The 21,320-nt window shown below is 40.1% G+C and overlaps 1 protein-coding gene across 3 annotated transcripts in view; it reads right to left on the reverse strand.

The window, feature by feature from the left end:
- Window positions 1–21,320, reverse strand: part of RAPGEF4 (Rap guanine nucleotide exchange factor 4) — a 330,219-nt gene that overhangs the window by 97,190 nt on the left and 211,709 nt on the right. For 2 of the 3 annotated variants that reach the window (NM_001192902.1, XM_010801907.4), the window contains 2 exons: window positions 880–933; window positions 458–564 (listed from right to left, as the gene is read on the reverse strand). In NM_001192902.1, the coding sequence (NP_001179831.1) occupies window positions 458–564; window positions 880–933 (161 nt within the window). The remainder of the gene's footprint in view (window positions 1–457; window positions 565–879; window positions 934–21,320) is intronic. The other variant, XM_015474949.3, reaches the window with a different exon arrangement.

Genomic DNA, 21,320 nt, shown 5'->3' on the forward strand with positions numbered 1-21,320 from the left:
ACTCACTAGATTTGTGACTTGATCAAGGAAAACTATTTAATCTCTCTGAGTCTCAGATTTATCATCTGAAAAGTGGCCCTGTATCTCCCCTATAGGTTGTGATGAGGATGAAATGAGATAATGTATGGAGAGTGGTCTTTCTTGTTCAGGGCTTCAAGTATAAATGAACACTCAGTAAATGTTAGTTGAATCTCATCTAAATCTAGTAGTTTTCCTAAAATATACTGGCAAACAGAAATAAAGGTTTTCGTTTCCTTGTTCATCACACTTAAACCAGTGTCTAAGCAAATTAGTTCAGGAGTAATTCCTGGGAATATTAAGGCTAATTAGAGTTAAGTGAGGATCCAAGGCAAGCTCAGAAATTCTAGACCCTGGAGGATTATAAAACATGCTGCCTGTAGATGGAAAACAGGGAAACACAAGTTTGTTGTAATTTCACAATTTATATCACACATACCTGTATGTCTTTAGGTGGTATTTTCTATCTCTTATCATGTGAGGTGCTCGAGAGAGAATGGCGTTTCGTAAAATTTTTCCAGCCCTGAGGATCTTCTCTGAAGGAACCTGAATTTTCATCAAGTGAGAGGAGGGGGAAAATAAGGAGGAGAGATTATAGATGGAAAACAAACCAGATAAATCTTTAAATCACTTTTCAATCTGACTCTGTGCTTAAAAAATACAGTTCATTCATACATATGCATTGTTCACTTGTGTGACATGTCACTGTTTTATACTGAGAACCAAGACACACTGATATGTATTGTTTCTAGAAAGTGTATTTGCAGTTTCCTGATGTGCTGCTCTGACATATGGACCACTTCTCATAGTTACTTAAGAAACTAGCTCTGACGGCTCATCAACCCACCTACATCCCATTACCTTGGTAATGGTGTTAGCAGGACGAAGAGGAACGTGAGGTTCAATGAGAGGTGTCTGAAAAATAAAATGTTAAAGCAAAAGAAAATTAAACAAAAGTTCACTAAAGAAAATTATGGGTTGGGGATAATAAGAAACATCTATTTTTATAAAACTCAAAATAGAATTAAAAAAACAAGAGATAAAACCTGCCTAAAGAACTTGAATGCACAGGCATTCAAAGGGCAAGGTTAGACCACTCTATTTGCCAAAATTTAAATATAAATTATTAAAAATGAAAAAACCAAACAGGAATGATTAGATGTTTGTAGGCTTAATGAGAAGGGAATCAATATCTACTCAAAGCATAACAAACATCAGGGCAGAAGAAAAAGCAAAACAAGGTAAACATGAAAAGAGATTAAAATGATCTATCTCAGAGGATAGAGAGAAAGGATTGTTTAAGAATGGAAATGAGTGATTTCATCCTCTCTCATGCAGTTAAGATTCTTTTCCTGAAATCTGTATTTTTAGCAAGTTTTAATTTTTTAAATGATGCTTCTTGATGGTTTAACACACTCACATTCCCTGAACCCACTGGGGCAGCTAGGCTACCATCTCTTCCACTTACAAAGTGGTATACAAAGTTTTCAGGTTCTGTGACTGTCAGAACTGCTCTAGGATTTAGAGAAAGCGCTTATAATTATCCATTCTTCAGCTGAAGGTGTTGAATTGAAATTCCAGGGAAATGACTTGCTATACAGCTACACAGCTGAGTCCCCTAGTCCTACTTAATCTTCTTTGCTCTGTTTTTCTGAAATATCTGGTAATGGCGTTTCCAAACAGAGGAGAAAGACACATTCCATCAAAGACTGGTAGAACCATCAATACAATGCTGTTTATGCTAGTTCCAAAAGGTAAGAGAAGACAGCAGATTTACATACAAGATTGTTGTGGGCAGAATAATAGCCCTCACAGATGTTCATGTCCTTATCCTCAGAACCTATGAATATATTCGATTACATGGCAAAAGGGACTCTGTGGATGTAATTAAGTTAAGGCTCAAAATAAGAAGATTATCCTGATGGTTCTAGGTAGGTTCAATGTAATTGTAAGGTCCTTAAAAGATGGACAAGGGAGGCAGAAAAGTTAGAACCAGAGAGATAACAGTGGGAGTAGACTCTGCCTGATTTTGCTGGCTCTGATGGTGGAGGTGGACATGGGCCAAGGGCCAAGGAACGAGGGCAGCCTCTGGAACATGGAAAAAGCAAAACAACAACATATAATCATGAGCTCCTCTGGAGGCTTCAGAAGGAATGGGTCTGATTTTAGCCCAGAGACTAATTTCAGACTTCTAAACTATAGCGCCATAACGTTATTCATTTCTGTTTTTTTAAGCTTGTGGCAATTTGTTACAGCAGCCACAGAAAAATAACAGATTATTATACTTTACCCTAATAACCCTTACTTTTTGCAAATAGAAGCCATTACACTGAAAATAAATTAGTAGGGTTTTCTTTTGTCCCAATTAAAAAATATAATCAATGGGGAAAATAAAAATCAATATTAATTTAAAATAAATGTATTCACGTCATGCATGTATAAACATATACCTTTTTTATCAACAGTAAATTTCAGATGAGTTGCTGCTTTTAATATTATAACAGAATTAAGAAAAAAAGGGAAAAGAATCCTATGTTTTAAGAAAACCATAGATGAGAAAGATTTGTTTAGAATGAAATTGCAGTGAATTTAAACATTTTCATCACCTTGCTGGCATCTAGTAGACATCTTTTCCCTCTTGAAATCACTAGAGCACAAATGTCAAACAATGTTATAGGATTTTAGCAGCATTCTGTTTGCAACCAGCATAGACCAAGGAATGTAAATCTGGTCCAATGCAACAGCAGTTTTGAACAGAGCCTGACTTTGTTCTGACATAGCCCACAGTCTTTTATGGAAGACCTTTCATAGGAAAGGGACCATGAGCTCTGAGTCCTGTGTTTGTACCACATCCTCAAAAAAGACAGGAGAGAATTCTGTGATGCCAAATCACCTGGAAACATGTTCAAAAGTGGGAGACAGCATGTATGAGGGCCCTGGCAATGTGTGCAATCAAAACTCTTGATTATTTCTGAGCCATGAGTTTCCAGTATTCATGTATCTTGTCTCTTTACATTACATAGGTTGGCTTATGTCTAGCTTATATGTGCCTGGTTATAAACCCAAACTGTAGAAGCCTCTGGTTTTTCTTGAAAATAATAGCAGAAACCCATTTCTTCTTCCTGTCTTGAAAGAGAAGTGCAGGTACATGTGGTCTAGAGTAGACAGGAAGAGGATAAGCTTCTTTTCTATGGGGGAAAAAAATATCTATTTTTCCTTTGCAGTGGTCTTTGAGAGGCTGGCTGAGCCAGAGGTCAAGAAGATGCCCATGCTCGAGAGTTAATGATGAGTGTTTATTCTTTGGTAGGCACTATGAAACATTATTTGAAGACTGCATCTTTTTGTTTCTATAGCAATGACTACACTTAAAATGCTAGCAAGTAGTCCCTAGGTAATCTATTTGGTTGGACAGTTCCCTTTTTGCTTTCCTGGAACTCTGAAAAGAAACTACTACCAAAGCTGGGGAAACATCGGACTTCAACCAATATTGTTCCTTTGATTTGCAACTTCTAACGGGGCAAAATATACACAAGATTTCCTTTTAGCACGCTAATCTTAGTGCCAGTTCCAGGACCAAGAGGCTGTTTAATCTGTTGAAAGGCAGCATTCTCAGAGCCTTCCCTGGCTCAGAAGTTTCAGGTTTGGAGGCAACATAATGAATAGACGCTTTGAGAAGGGGAACAGTCTCTTTATTTGAATGAAGCCTCCAAGGAACAAATGCAGCATGAAAGCAGAGAAAGTTTTATTTGGGTGGTGGAGGGAGATAAAAACTTGTTTTTGAAAGGGACTCTGTATTCAGTTAGGCAAGCCTCTAGGTCCTAAGAGCTGTGTTGGTGCCTAGCAGCTGTGTGCTGTGAGGTAGGGGGCATTTGTGACAGGTAGGCTGGGTCCCTGGGGCACAAAGTCATTGCCAATGCCTGTTCAGGGGCCCCTTACACAGTGACTGTGACTTTTCTGCTTTTGTATCTGCTTACTTGTTTCCTTGTTAGTTTCCCTTCACTTTCAAGTAAAGTTTTTATTTTTGAGAATTTCACTTTTGTGTTCAGGTTCAGTCTCTTCAGTAGTGTCCGACTTTGTGACCCTGTGGACTGTAGCCTGCCAGGCTCCTCTGTCCGTGGGATTCTCCAGGCATGAATACTGGAGTGGGCTGCCATGCCCTCCTCCAGGGGATATTCCCAACCCAGGGATGGAACCTGGAATCTCTTACATCTACTTGAATTGGCAGGCGGGTTCTATAGCACTGGGAAGCCCTCACTTTAGCTGAGCTTTAGCAAAATGAGGACAGGAATTTCAGTTTATAAATGATGAAGAACAACAGGAGAGGGAAAGAAGCAGGAATATGGAGATTAGTGAGAATCCAAACAAGAAAAGCAGCCCCAAAAGCAAGACCAAGGATTTCCTGTGTCAGCCTTTTACACAGGTTATCTTCTTATTACACCAATGTTTTATTGACAGAACGAAGGCCAGCAACAAAATGGACCTGAGCTCAAACAGCTAACACCTGGAAGAGCTGGGAGGTGAATCCATGTCAGTTTTATCACAGTGTCTACGCTGTAGGAACCCATGCCACCTGCTCTTTCCTCCTACAGACATCATGGCTCACACTGTGGGAGAGATAATATTCTGCTGAATTAAAGTTCACTGAGAAAAATGCTTCTATGCCCTTCTTGGTTGTCAGGAACCAGACTCAATCTTATGTATTTCCAGAAATAAGTGTTCACAATGTCCTACTGAAATGACACGTTAGCATCATGTACCGTGCTTGGTCTGAACTGACTTTTTAAAAAGCAATTTTGTGAAAATGAAACATTTGGCATCTAGGAACTGCCCTTCTAGGTCTGAGACAAATATATAAGGAACACAGGTAGCAGTCAAAGTCCAAGCAGGTAAACGGAGAGCAGTCTATTCCCGTGGAGGGAATTTAACCCTAGGAACTAGCTTCACACGTGGTGGAAGAGCTGCTAGCCAAGCAGTTAGCCCTCAGGACTGGGGACAGAAGGAGGAGGAAGCGTTACTAGAGCCAAAGTCAGATGTCTGGTGGGAGCTGGATCTCCGAGGGTCATCCCTTCCTAGAGGACCAGGCATACGAGTGCAAGACTGTCCCGCATTCAATCTCCCTTTAACCATAAACCAGAGAAATAAGGGAAAATTTTCATTTTATAAATGATTAAACAGAAGAGAGAAAGAAGGAGCCTGTTGAGATGATAAAAGCTAGAAAACCAACTCTAAAGGCAAAACCAAGGACCTGCGGAGTTCAGCCTCCTTGTGATGCACAATGGAGCACAGAGAGGGCAAAGTATTGCTTAGAGGACAAACAGCCCAGGACCCCCACAGAGGGTGTTTGCTGTGACCACAGAGTGGGCGTAGGGCCGCCCCCTGTTCCACTCCAGCTCTCTCACCCTCTCTTCTTCCATGTCTTCCCAGCCACACTTCCTGCTGGGCTCAGGCAAGGAAGGTGGACAGTGGGTAGCACAGAGTGGACCTTCACTGATGCTTCCTGGGCTGGTTCCCAGGACTGCTCTATAGTTTGATTTAAAGCCAGAAAATGTATATCACAAATGAACCCTAGAAGAAACAGACCCCCTCTCCCATTAAATGTCATACGTTTTAATACATCAATCATGTTCTGAGGACAAAAATTCTTCCTCCCTACCTGGGTATGAAAGAATCTGAATTGGGCTGTGAAAACATGATCCTCAAAAGCTAGGCAGAGAGGACAGATAAAGGCAGGGGTATTCAGCTTTCTCTCTGCTTTTCTTGGCTTTCTCCCCTGAAGACTTCCCTTAGGAGTGACCGTAATTGGTTTTTGTTTGTTTCTGGAGAGGAGATGCATTCTAGTGCTTTTTATTATGTTTATATTACTACTGAAAAGGAGAGGCAGTAAGGGAAAATATTCCTTTTGGCACCAGAGCCAATTCAGAAATACTAATCAGGTGATGAAAATACGAATTTAGCCTCTATTACAAGATGCACAATAACTCTCCAGTAGATCATAATGAGGTATAAGGCACTGTAATAGGCCTCATGAAAAACCATATTCAGGCCCTTTTCAAAGGGTGTAATTCTTTTTACTCCAGTATTTGCTCATAGAAGCCTTTTGCAAGGCACAGCATTTTAAGCCAAGAGATAAGAATAACAAGGTAGATTGGGACACAAAGCTCATGGCAGAACTCTGGCAACCCAGCGTAATAAAAAGTCATATAAGCCCACATCCAATTCACGTATTTAATGAAGGCATATTGTGTGCAGAGCAATGTGCTCGGCTAAAGGACAGACTCTGATAAAGTACCTGGTCTAAATGTGCCCTAGATCTTTGGGGGAAAGTAGAACTTTTTATGAGTTAAACAATTATCGAGAATCTGAGTCAATGAATAAATGGATTTTAAATTCATCTTTTCTCAGTTCAGGTGAGAAAATCTTTAGGAAGTAAGAAGAAACATATTTAATTTTTTTTAGTGAAAATGATATGCTTTTTAAGAGTTACATTCCTTTATTTTGGCATTGTGGAAAAATACAACTGAAGTCTTAGAAATTTGTGTCTCTAAATCGCAGCAAGATACTCTATGATCCACCTCCTAGATTAATGGAAGTAAAACCAAAAATAAACAAGTGGGACCTAATAAAACTTAAAAGTTTTTCCACAGCAAAGGAAATTATAAACAAGATGAAAAGACAACCCTCAGAATGGGAGAAAATAATTGCAAACGAAGCAACTGACAAAGGGTTAATCTCAAAAATATATAAGAAGCTCATATCAGAAAAACAATCTAATCAAAAAATAGGCAGAAGACCTAAACAGACTTTTCTTCAAAGAAAACATACAGATGGCCAATAAACATATGAAAAGATGCTCAACACATTCACTATTAGAGAAATGGAAATCAAAACTACAATGAGGTATCACCTCACACCAATCAGAACGACCATCATCAAAAAATCTACACACAATAATAAAAGCTGGAGGGGACATAGAAAAAAAGAAACCCTCCTGCTCTGTTGGTGGGAATGTAAATGGTAATAGCCATTATGGAAAACAGTATGGAGATTCCTTACAAACCTAGGAATAAATATATCACATGAGCCAGCAATCCCATTACTGGGCATATACCCTGAGAAAATCACAACTCTAAAAGGGACATGTACCATAATATTCATTGCAGTAATATTTACAATGGCCAAGACATGGAAGTAACCTAGATATCCATTGACAGATGAATGGATAGAAAAGCTGTGGTACATTTATACAATGGAATATTACTCAGGCATAAAAAGGAACAAATTTGAGTCAGTTGTAGTGAGGCAGATGAACCTACAGCCTCTTGTACAGAGTAAAGTAAGTCAGAAAGAGAAAAACAAGTATCATATATTAATACATATATATGGAATCTAGAAAAGCAGTACTCATGAGCCCAGTAAAGAATGGACTTGTAGACAGAGTAGGGGAAGGTGAGGATGGGACAGACTGAGAAGGCTGCACTGACACGTATACACTCTCATGTGTAAAATCAGGCTTCCCTGGTGGCTCAGATGGTAAAGAGTCTGCCTGCAATGCAGGAGATCTGAGTTTGATCCCTGGGTGAAGAAGATCCCCTGGAGAAGGGAAGAGCTACCCACTCCAGTATTCTTGCCTGGAGAATCCCATGGACAAAGGAGCCATGCAGGCTACAGTCTATAGGGTCACAAAGAGTTGGGTACAACTGAGCGATGAACACTTTCACATGTGTGAAATAGTTAGTGGGAAGTTGCTAAATAACACAGCAGCCCAGCCTGGTGCTCTCTGATGACCTAGAGCCTAGAGCTGGGGGATGTGGGGAGGAGAGCGAGGCTCAGGAAGGAAGGGATATATATATAATTATGACTAAATATAATTGTCATACGGCAGAAACCAACACAAAATTGTAAAGCAATTTCTGACCAATTAAAAATAAAAAAGAAATGTATGTCTCACAATAATTATGATGAGTACCATTTTTTGGTTGAGCAGATGAAATTAAAAGAACTAAATCAGGATTGGGAACACGTGTACACCCGTGGCGGATTCATGTTGATGTATGGCAAAACCAATACAATATTGTAAAGTAATTAGCCTCTAATTAAAATAAATAAATTTAATTTAAAAAACAAATAAAAGAATTAAATCAGACTCATACCAATGTCATCACTCTGAAATAACTCTGTAAGTTTCCCATTTGTTAAACAACAGAAAATTCATCAATAGACCTCTTTGGCGTCTATCAACAGGTTTTGTTGTTTTTTGGTTGTTGTTGTTTTTAAGTTTTTCCTAATTCAAAATTGACTTGTAGATTTCCAACTTCAACTTGTAAAAACTGTCACTTCTGCTGTTACAAGAAAAAGCTGAAAAAGTGAAAATAACAACTTCTCTCAGGCTCATCAGAGAACTGACTATGTCAAGAAAACTGTCACCCTGAAATCTGGCAAAATAGGAGAATCCAGTCATGGCTGACATTTGTCTGCCTGGATTGGGAGCCACATATAGGTAGGAATACTTAAACAGTGTTAAACTAAACCAGGAGGCTACTAGACTGAGGTGGTTCTAATGCCTAGAGGCCTGTGTAAGCAAATCAAAATCTCAGCCTGTAACTGCTTCCGGGTTCTAAGGTTGAAACTCAAGGACAACCAACCATAGCCAAGCAGGCTTTACACTATGGCCGATCAGTAATTTCCTAATTTTGCCTTCCTTTTCTCTATAAAATTACGCCTCAAGCTCCCACTGCTGGAGTGCTCCTAACCACTTCCAGTTTGGTGATGCCAGATTTGAATCAATTTTTGCTCAAATAAACTCAACATTTTTATTATGCCTCAGTTTATCTTTTAATTATGGTAATTTTAGTGAAACTTGCTGGAGTTGAATGTGGAGTAGCTTGAGACTGAGAAACTTCTGGGGGGTGATCTTAGGTGGGCCCCACAAGTTCGTGGGTTTTACCCCCGGGAACGCCACAGGAGTCTTATGGCGACAATTCTCATGGCTCTGGCAGGGGGAGGAGAAGAGTGAGCATTATGATATATATCCAAATAAATATAACATAACCAAGCCTACTCTCCAAGGACTTTGAGAGTTTTATCCTACCTGGGGGAAGGGCATTTCTTTGTCTCTAGCCTCCTCCAGCCTTCCTGTCTCACCTAAGGGAAGAAAAAGCAGCTAAGAAATAGTTGTGAAAGTCCCATTGCAGGGACACAGGCCTACCAAGTGACTGAGATTTAACCATAAGATTATAGGACTGCTCTTCCCACAAATGCCCCTCACCATGCCAATATAAACATAGTGGATTACAGCTGACAGACATTTCTATTCAGACTCTATCTAAGGAGGAGATCTTAGGGAAGCCCTAACACAGCAGAGAAGACAAAAAGGAATCAGAAGATTCTGGAATCTATATAGCTATAGCAAATATTAAACACAGCCCAACTCCTAGCCAGAGTAACATAAAACCTCACTCTGAAGGCTTATTTATCTCAGTTTCTATTACCCAATACATCATGCCTGGCTTTCAACCAAAAATTACAAGGCATGCTAGAAGTCAAGGAAAAACAGAGTCTGAAGAGACAAAATAAGCATCAGAGCCAGGCTCAGATGTGACACAAATTCTGGGACTGTAAGATGGGAAATTCAAATGAACTGTGATTAATATGTTAACTATGGAGTAGTATTCCATTAATAATACTAATAAAAAGTAGGCAATATGCAAAAATACATTGTGTAACATAAGCAGAGGAAGAAAAACTTAAAGAGACATCTTCCTTCCTTCTCCTTCCTCCATAGACCAACCTCAGAGAAGGAAGAGCAGAAGGTGGATGGGAATTAGAGAAGGCAGGCCATACCCCTTAACAGTGCTGGAGCCACCAGCCCAGCCTCTTCAGAGAGTCAACCCCACCAAAAGCTAAGAGTTCAAAAAAATGGACCTAGCAAGGTACCATGGAGATTAACAAACTTATTCTACAGTTTATGTAGACAAGCAAAACACTCAGAATAGCCAACACATTTTTGAAGGAGAAGAACAAAGTTGAACTGATGCTACTCCACTGTAAGACTTACTATAAAGCTACTGGAACCACATTGTGGTATTAGCTGAAGACAAATGTTGAGTTGGCCAAAAAGTTCATTCAGGTTTTTCTGTACAATGTCATGGAAAAACCCAAACTTTTTTGCCAACCCTATAGATCAACAGAACAGAAAGCCTAGAAATACACCTACATAAATATAGTCAATTGATCTTTGACAAAGGAGCAAAGACAAAACAATGGAGCAAAGATAGTCTTTGCAATAATGGTGCCAGGACAACTGATGTCCATATGTAAAAAAAATGAATCTAGACACAGATATTATATTTTTCACAAAAATTAACTCAAAATAAACATAAATTAACATAAAATACAAAGCTAAAATAAAACTCCTAGAAGGTAATATAGGAGAATACCTACATGGCCTTGGATATGGCAATGACCCTTTTTTTTTGAGGTTGGGTCAGCCAATCTAGAGTGCCTATCATCTACTGATTATTTTTATACACTAGACAGATCACCCAAGGATCCTACAACGGAGGAAAGTGAGAGAGTAGGAGGGTGCCCACAGCCTCAGTGCTGTGAACAGGGGGACAGGATTGAAGCCCAAGACTGTCCAGTCTCAGAGCGCCTGCCTTCCCACCATGCCCTGGGATCTCTAGGTTACCAGTTTATTATGAAAGGAGATACCTCAGGAATAGCCAGGCAAGAAAGATATATAGAGCAAGGTATGAGGGAAGTGGTGAAGAGTTTCCATACCCTCTCCGGGTGCACCACTGTCCTGGAATCTCTGTGTGTTCACTAACCTGGAAGTCTGGCAATGACTTTTTAAGATACAATACCAAACGCACATAAGCCATGAAAGAAATAACTGATAAACTGAACTTTCATTAAGACACAAATCTGCTCTGTGAAAGACAATGTTAAGAGAATGAGAAAACAAGCCACAGACTGGGAGAAAATATTTGCCAAAAACACCTATAATAAAAGACTGTCACCCAAATTATATAAAGAACTCTCAACACTGAAAAAGAAAACAAGCTGTTTAAAAAAGTGGACCAGAGACCTTAACACACACCTCACCAAAGAAGGTATGATGCCTCTGCTGCTGCTGCTAAGTCACTTCAGTCGTGTCCGACTCTGTGCAACCTCATAGACAGCAGCCCACCAGGCTCCGCCGTCCCTGGGGTTCTCCAGGCAAGAACACTGGAGTGGGTTGCCATTTCCTTCTCCAATGCATGAAAGTGAAAAGTCAAAGTGAAGTCGTTCAGTCGTGTCTGACTCTTAGCGACCCCATGGACTGCAGCCTACTAGGCTCCTCTGTCCATGGGATTTTCCAGGCAAGAGTACTGGAGTGGGTTGCCATTGCCTTCTCCAAAAGAAGGTATACGGATGGCAAATGAGCAAATGAAAAGATGCTCCCCATCACATGTTACCAGGGAAATGCAAATTAAAACAAAAAGATACCACCACACACCTATTAGAATGGCCAAAATCCGGAACACTGACAAGCCCAAATGCTGACAAGTTTGTACAGCAACAGGGACCCTAATTCATTGTTGATGGGAATGAAAATTCTGTAGCCACTTTGGAAGACAGATTGGCAGTTCCTTACAAAACTAAACATGCTCTTATCACATATGATTTAGCTATCAAACTCCTTGGTATTCACCTAAATAAGTTGAAAGTGTATGTCCACATAAAACCCTGCATGCAGTATGTACAGCAGTTTTATTCATAACTGCCAAAACTTAGAAGCAACCAAGATGTCCTTCAGTAGGTGAATGTATCAGTAAACTGTGGTATATCTTTATTCAACACAAAAGGAAATAAGTTATCCAGCCATGAAAAGACAGGGAGAATGCATATTTCTAAGTGAAAGAGGTCAATCTGAAAAGGCTACAAACTATATGAGTCCATTAGATTGGACAAAACTAAGGAAAAACTTAGGCAAAACTCAGGAAGCAATGAAAAGATGAGTAGGTGTTAGGGGTTGGGTGCACGGATGAACAGGCAGAGCCAGAGGATATTTAGAGCAGTGAAAATACTCCGTATGATGTCACAGTGATGAATGTATGTCATTATACATTCGTCCAAAGCCAGGGTGAACATTAATGTAAGCTACGGACTTTGGGTGACATGATGTGTCAGTGTAGGTTCATCAGTTGTAACAAAAGTGTCCTCTGGTGGGAAATGCTAATAGGGGATGATATGCATGTGCAGGGGCAGAGAGTATGGGGACGCCTCCGTGCCTTCCCCTCGATTTTGCTGTGACTCTCAAGCTTCTCTAAAAAAAAAAGTCTTAATTTAAAAATGGACATGACTAATCCTTAATAACTGAAGTAATATTTTTTAGGGCCTAAAGTGACAAAAAAACTATGGATTAAGACTGAATGTTGTTATGGTTGCTAAGTACCAGTGGGAAAGAACATATTTAACTCAACACAGTTAAGAGTGATTACTTAGGAGATGGGATTATTTCAACTATAATTTTCATGTGTATATATCACTGAGTTGAGACTCCTCAATCCAGCCAAATAAATAAACACGTTCATATTTTTTTTTAAATTGTGGTAACTGAAGTCTCTTGAGAGCCCCTTGGACTGCAAGGAGATCCAACCAGTCCATTATAAAGCAGATCAGTCCTGGGGGTTCTTTGGAAGGACTGATGCTAAAGCTGAAACTCCAATACTTTGGCCACCTCATGCGAAGAGTTGACTCATTGGAAAAAACCCTGATGCTGGGAGGGATTGGGGGCAGGAGGAGAAGGGGATGACAGAGGATGAGATGGCTGGGTGGCATCACCGACTCAATGGACATGAGTTTGGGTGAACTCCGGGAGTTGGTGATGGACAGGGAGGCCTGGCGTGCTGCGATTCATGGGGTCGCAAAGAGTCGGACACGACTGAGCGACTGAACTGAACTGAAGTCTACAGTTTAGTCTCACTATAGTTTAGTCTCCGAGTCTGACTATTTGGCCAGGCTTACAGAGCAAAAGAAACTTAAGTGTACTAAAGGCTGCTTGGGGAGTCCATAAAACTGGAACAAAGAGGTCACGACAAGAAAAGTGCTGCCCAGATGCTTCTGCTGAGTGGGCCGGGAGGACTATTCTCTAGCAGGTGCTAGCAAATGGTTCAAGTTCCTCCCCAGCACTTCCTAATGCAATGCTGGAAGATGGTATGTTTGTAGGATGAGCAAGCTTTATTCTATGGTAAAGATTGCTTCTGATTTCATCTGGTGGTGGGTAAAATCCTCTGTTAGATACTAATCTTTCTTTCAATATATGAGATCTTCTGAGCGTTCACTTCCTAGGAGGCATGCCTACACATCTACTAGACATGCCTAAGCCAGATATTTGGTGGCAAAAACCAAACGTTAATTTTTTGGAGAGGCACCCATTCTTAACAGTTGGAGTATTCTCTTAAAGTTCTTACACAAAGTGGTTCATTTTTTCCTTATAAATTGGCCTGATTAGGCACAGATTTTCTCTTCATGGTCATACCAGCATATTACTATTAAACTTTCATTTCAGCTATAGGAGCTAAGAGATGCAAAATAAGCTAACCATATTATTCCACAGAGGCCACTGTCCACTGTGGTATATCTACCCTCACCAACCATAATTTTCATGGAACTATAAACTGTGTGATAGATTAGTAAGCCCCCTTTCCCTCCTCTGCTTAGAAATCTAAGCTTGGCCTCGTCATTCATCCCTTCTCCCATTACAAGAAATTCTGTCCACAAAGTCCGGAGTTGGACCAGCAGCTCGTATAACTTAACACCAAAAAAAATGAACCCAATCAAAAAATGAGCAGAAGTTCTATATAGACATTCTTCAAAGAAGATATACAGATGGCTGGTAAGCACATGAAAAGAGGCCCAACATCACTAATTACTAGAGAAATGCAAATTAAAACTACATTGAGGTATCACCTCATACCAGTCAGAATGGCCATCATTAAAAAGTCTACAAATAATGAATGTTGGTGAGGGTATAGAGAAAAGGGAGCCCTCCTACACTGCTGGTGAGAATGTAAGTTGATGCAGTGACTATGGAAAACAGTATGGTGGTTCCTCAAAAAACTAAAAATAGAATTACCATACGATCCAGCAATCCTACTCCTGGGAATATACCTGATGAAACCATAATTTAAAAAGATTCATGCACCTGTATGTCCATAGCAGCACTGTTCATAATAGCCAAAACACGGAAGCAACCTACGCGCCCACAGATGAATGGATGGGCATAGATAGATGAATGGATGAAGAAGGTGCTGTGTATATGTGCATACACACATACACACAATGGAATACTTCTCAGCCACAGAAAAGAACAAAATAATGCCATTTGCAGCAACATGATCAAACTAGAGATTATCATACTAAGTGAAGTAAGTCAGGAAGAGAAAGACAAGTATCATGTAACTTATATGTGGAATTTAAAACACGGCACAAGTGAACCTATCTGAACAGAAACAGAGACCAGATTTGTGGCTGCCAGGCGGTAGGGTGAGGGATGGACTGGGAATTTGGGGTTGATAGATGCAAACTATTACATTTAGAATGGATAAACAGTAAGGTCCTACTGATGGCACAGGGAACAATATCCAATCTCCTGGGATAAACCATATTGGAAAAGAATATCAAAAAAGAGGGCTTCCCTGGTGGCTCAGAGGTTAAAGCTTCTGCCTCCAATGCAGGAGACCTGGGTTCGATCCCTGGGTCGGGAAGATCCCCTGGAGAAGGAAATGGTAACCCACTCCAGTATTCATGCCTGGAGAATCCCGTGGACAGAGAAGCCTGGTAGGCTACAGTCCACGGGGTCACAAAGAGTCGGACACAACTAAGCGACTTCACTCACTCACTCATATGTGTGTAAAACTGAGTCACTCTGCTGTGCAGCAGAGATCGGCACACCATTGTAAATCAACCATACTTGAATAAAAAAGCAAAGTCCAGAATTAAGCACTGCCTCTTTTCCCATTCCAAATTTGGGAACAGTGTGTTGAGCACTTTTGGGAAACAGTGAATACAAGATTCAGAGACATGGTTCAGGTCTTGAAACTTTAGTGAATTGGTGCTTATTAATATACAAATCTAATAAAAAACCATCACATTTCCTTTTAGAATCTCCAATTTCAATTTGGGCATGGTGGATTCTGGAAGATAACATTTATTTAATATTTAAAAATAGGATGAATACAGAAAAGCTATGGTTCAAACTCCACTTTCCTGGAAGCCAGGGAACAGGGCTCCTGCTGGGTCCACTCCAAAGGCAGGTAAGTGGTTTACGTAACGTGCTTCCGAAAAAGCTTTTGTACTGAAGAAGCTAATTGGCATATACAAGCCAATACCAACACATATTCTGTCCATTACTCCCCCCCCCACTTCAAAATGGTATGTACGTACATTGGCTTGACCATGCTTCTCTTACTTAATATCTCTTAGAGAGCTTTTCATATTAGAACATAAAAAACTACCTCATCCTTTTTTTTGTTGCTACATGCACTTTTGCGTAACTGCATGGTACGCTATTGTATGGTTATGCTATAATTTGCTTCACAGTAATTTATTGATAAATATGTAACACAGTGCATGAGTCTACTGTACGTGTGTGCATGCTAAGTCTTCAGTCGTGTCTGACTGTGACCCCGTGGACTGTGGCCCGCCCAGCATCTCTGTCCATGGGATTCTCCAAGCAAAAATACTGGAGTAGGTTGCCATTTCCTCCTCCAGGGGATCTTCCCAACCCAAGGATGGAACCCATGTCTCTTACATCTACCTGCATTGGAGGGGGATTATTTACCACTAGCGCCACCTGGGAAGCCCAGATGAGAAATTATGGGATACCCTATTTTTATCATCTCTGTGTTCTTAAAAACCCAGGATGCTCATTGTGGAAGAAAAAAAGACATAGCTTTGAAATAATGACCAACCAGTAGCAATGAATATCTTGAATTTTGAAATCAAGTCTTCTTAAGAGAAATGGCTGATTCCAGGGATAAGAAATGCATAACATGAGCCTGGACTATCTTTTCATGAAAGCTAGGAAGAAAGCTATCAAAAATTACAAGCATTATGTCAAAAATGACCCAAAGCTACCTTGGGTACACAGAATCATAGATATTTTAAGGCAAAAAGAGCAGAGAAATGATCTCATCATTAATCCACCTATTAAGCACTGCCTATCTGTCCAACTGTACAAAAAAGATCTTCACAACCAAGATAATCATGATGGTGTGATCACTCACCTAGAGCCAGACATCCTGGAATGTGAAGTCAAGCGGGCCTTAGAAAGCATCACTACGAACAAAGCTAGTGGAGGTGATGGCATTCCAGTTGAGCTATTTCAAATCCTGAAAGATGATGCTGTGAAAGTGCTGCACTCAATATGCCAGCAAATTTGGAAAACTCAGCAGTGGCCACAGGACTGGAAAAGGTCAGTTTTCATTCCAAACCCAAAGAAAGGCAATGCCAAAGAATGCTCAAACTACCGCACAATTGCACTCATCTCACATGCTAGTAAAGTAATGCTCAAAATTCTCCAAGCCAGGCTTCAGCAATACGTGAACCGTGAACTCCCAGATGTTCAAGCTGGTTTTAGAAAAGGCAGAGGAACCAGAGATCAAATTGCCAACATCCGCTGGATCATGGAAAAAGCAAGAGAGTTCCAGAAAAACATCTATTTCGGCTTTATTGACTATGCCAAAGCCTTTGATTATGTGGATCACAATAAACTGTGGAAAATTCTGAAAGAGATGGGAATACCAGACCACCTGACCTGCCTCTTGAGAAACCTATATGCAGGTCAGGAAGCAACAGTTAGAACTGGACATGGAACAACAGACTGGTTCCAAATAGGAAAAGGAGTACGTCAAGGCTGTATATTGTCACCCTGCTTATTTAACTTCTATGCAGAGAATATCATGAGAAACACTGGGCTGGAAGAAGCATAAGCTGGAATCAAGATTGCCAGGAGAAATATCAATAACCTCAGATATGCAGATGACACCACCCTTAAGGCAGAAAATGAAGAGGAACTAAAAAGCCTCTTGATGAAAGTGAAAGAGGAGAGTGAAAAAGTTGGCTTAAAGCTCAACATTCAGAAAACAAAGATCATGGCATCCAGTCCCATCACTTCATGGGAAATAGATGGGGAAACAGTGGAAACAGTGTCAGACTTTATTTTTGGGGGCTCTAATATATCTGCAGATGGTGATTGCAGCCATGAAATTAAAAGACATTTACTCCTCGGAAGGAAAGTTATGACCAACCTAGATAGCATATTCAAAAGCAGAGACATTACTTTACCAACAAAGGTCTGTTTAGTCAAGGCTATGGTTTTTCCAGTGGTCATGTATGGATGTGAGAGTTGGACTGTGAAGAAAGGTGAGTGCTGAAGAATTGATGCTTTTCAACTGTGGTGTTGGAGAAGACTCTTGAGAGTCTCTTGGAGTGCAAGGAGATCCAACCAGTCCATTCTAAAGGAGATCAGCCCTGGGATTTCTTTGGAAGGACTGATGCTAAAGTTGAAACTCCAATACTTTGGCCACCTCATGTGGAGAGTTGACTCATTGGAAAAGACCCTGATGCTGGGAGGGACTGGGGGCAGGAGGAGACGGAGATGACAGAGGATGAGATGGCTGGATGGCATCACCGACTCGATGGACATGAGTTTGGGTGAACTCTGGGGGTCGGTGATGGACAGGGAGGCCTGGTGTGCTGCGATTCATGGGGTTGCAAAGAGTAGGACACGACTGAGCAACTGAACTGAACTGAACTGAACTGATCTGTCCAACACAGCACTAATTTTGCTGTAGAAATAAAAGACACGACTGTATTATCTATTATTTCTCTGCCTGTGCTGTCCAATATATTAGTCACTACTCACATGCAGTCACTGCCATTTCAATTAATTAAAATAAAAAATATTTATTTCTCAGTCTCATTAGCAATGTTTCAAGTACTCAACAGCATACATGTCTTGTCTCAGCCATGGTCTGCTTCTGTCTAGGACCATGAGAGTTTCCTAAGAGGTCTATAAGCTTCCATCCTGGTCCAGTATGACTCTACACCTAATATGGGTCAGATGTCACTCTGCCTAAACCCCTGCAATGGCTTCTCCTCCCACTCAGAGTGAAAGCTAAATTCCATACAATATACAGTCAGTTTGGCTTTTTGTCACCTCTCTGATGTTACGCCACTCTCTCTTCCTCTGCTCAGTCCACTCCCCACTCTACTTCCTGCTTGGATACGTTCTTCCCTGTACCCCCATGGCTCACACTCTCACCTCCTCCAGGTCTCTACACCTTCTTAGGGAGCCCTGTCCTGCCCATCCTAGGGTATAAAGGATCACTGCCCCAAATCTGGCATTCTCTATCCCTCTTCCTCTAGTGCTTATCATACTTGACATTTTACGTATTTGTTTCTTATCTGTTTTCTCCACTGAAATGTTAGCTCTATGAAGGCAAGAACTTGGTTTTGCTCACTGTTCTACCCCCTCTCATGACATGCAGCTGCTACTCAAGTGCTTACTGAATGAATGAAGGAATTTCTTCATGGGTTCATTTGCTCTAGCAGGCCATCAGTGTTTGAGTGAAGAGAGAACTCTCTATGAGAGCTGGTGAGGGATAACTAATATGAAGGGATATTGAGAAGGAAATGACTGCTGGTTTCCACTGCCATGAAGAAATGATTTCAAGGGCTTGCAACTGAGTATAAGCTTTTTAAGAGAGAGGACCATTAAATAATGCCTCGCTTCCTGCCTTCTTTTAAAAAAAGTACTGGCGTTTGTGTTTGATAAAATGAGGAATATAATGAGTGCTTCTCAAATTTTAATATCTGTATGAATGACATGGGAATGTCATTAAAATGCAGATTCTTACTCCATTGGTCTAGAGTGTGACCTGAGATTCTCCATTCCTGTCTAGTAATGTTGATGCTGCTGGTCTGTGAACCACACTTTAAGCATCATGGAAGTAGATAACTATGAGTAGCATCTTTTGGATCTGTAATTTCATAACTCCTTCCTTCCTAATGGAAGAAAAGTGAAAGAAAAATGTCAGTGTTTCCTAAAAATTGAGTCTAGTTGATACAATGATAAGGTCATCACCTAACAAGATTAATATTACCCAAATAAACCAGTATGTTTTCTGGTTAAATGAATCATTTTCCAACCACTTTTTTTATTTTCTGAATACTCAAGTATTTCACAGGAAAATGAAATATTTATGATTTATTAAAGAAAATTAATTTGGCCTGTAAGAGTTATTTGAATGCTATACTTAATATTCACAAATAACATACTTCACAATTTCTAAATTACAAATAACTTATCTCAACCAAATTCATTATATAAATATTTAATAAAGCCTCTCAAGCATAGGTATAACACAACATGATCCTTTTATTACTTTCCTCAGGGAATAAGGTGAAAAAGTCACATTCAATATTTATGAAATTAGTATTCGAAAATGAAGGAGTGTTTAAAATGAGAATCTGAATATCAGTAGCATAAAGTATTTTCAGAATTTGCTGGGTATCTCAATCTGCATTCTTATTCTAGCTAGTGGAGGCAGAATAGGGATTTCTTAATAAGGAAAAAACTCTGGAAGAGCCATAGGGACAGGGGAAGGGGTGACTCAGCTGGGGACAAGGCTCAAACCACACCGCAGGTTCCCTCAAGCCAAGCCTCATGGCCTCTGCCACGGTGCATCACTGCTGCTCACAAAGTACACAGGGTGGATGCCGGAAACTCTGCCACCGCTCACCCCAAACCCAGCCTCTCCCCTGCTACCCTCACCAAAAGATGGATTCTGCAGAGAGGCAGTGTGGGTCACATACTTGGGTTTTAATTGTAGGACTGGACTTCTAAAACCCAGACTTTGAAAAACCCTGAAGTTCACATTCCCACCCTACCCCAAAAAAGGGAGAAATGGCACCAACCAGGGTTGTTAGAATCTAAGTGTAGGGAACAGATTTGTAAATATAAACATGCACACTTATGTAACACATAATCAAGATTACAGCTATCTTATATATTCTGAAAGAAAGGCAAAGTTCCCATCTCTTAAAATTTGGAAGTATTTTTAAAAATAACTCTTTGCAAGCCCATTTGGTAGAGATTAATCCTCAAAATTATGTAACATAATCATACACTTATAATAACATACATATACACAGCAACCTATAATATAATGAACTATCATGTTATATAATTCTAGTTTGAATAAAAACATGAGTAAATATCAACTTATTCCACAGACATTTGAGAATGTCCTCTGTGCTGTGCTAAGCTGATTCATTAGAATTCAAAGGGGATTAGTCTGCTGAATGATGCTCAGTGTGGATAAGTGTGTTAGGTTTGGGCTACAAAATGTTTAAAAATGAGATTGACCCAATTAGAGAGACACCTCTGATACAATCTGGGAAGTTATAAAGACTGCTTGAATCAGTCCACTAGAGGTGATTTTTCTCATCTGGGTGCTTTAAAGATTCATAATCAGAACATTAAATTAAATGATTCAAAGAACCATTAGGGCACTTTCCTGGTTGTACAGTGGATAAGAATCTGCCTTCCAATGCAGGTGACATGGGTTCAACCCCTGATCTGGGACAATTCCACATGCCGTGGAGTAACTAAGCTTGTGTGCTACAACTACTGAGCCCGTGCTCTGCAACAAGAGAAGCCCCCCTTCCCCATTCCCCACAACTAGACTGCGAGCAGCAACGAAGACCCAGTACAGCCAAAATAAATAAGTAAAAAAGAACCATTTGGGAAGATCAGTGATCAGGTAAGAGTATTTCTGAATTTCTTGATTTGAGAGATCTATGGATCACATTCCCTACAGACATCAATTATGTCCTGAGTTGACCTTTGGGCCCCTCTGCATCTCCTAAATTCCCATTATTGCAAATTTTTCAATGGCTGTACCACAGTTATTTACATTATTTTTCCCCAAGTGCAAGACAAGCTCCTTAAAATAAAAAATTGTGTTGTTATCTCAGAATCCCCATAGTGCTTTGTTTACAGAAATTATGCATTACATATTTATTTATTATGTGGAGAAATCTCTGAGGTGCTTTTACTTGGCTGTGATATTAAAAGAATGGGAAGAATTTTCCCCTTTTCATTTCTGAAATTTCAGTTTTACTCTTCATGGTTAGATACAGAAAGGCTAAGTTTATTGGATGTTAGCTGATAATTTGTGGACTATTTTACTTTTTCTTCTTCCTTCCCAAGAATAACAATTCTTTTCAGTTCATATCTGTAAAACTGTATT

Source organism: Bos taurus, chromosome 2 (genome assembly GCF_002263795.3).
Source record: "Bos taurus isolate L1 Dominette 01449 registration number 42190680 breed Hereford chromosome 2, ARS-UCD2.0, whole genome shotgun sequence".
Taxonomy (NCBI): Eukaryota; Metazoa; Chordata; class Mammalia; order Artiodactyla; family Bovidae; genus Bos; species Bos taurus.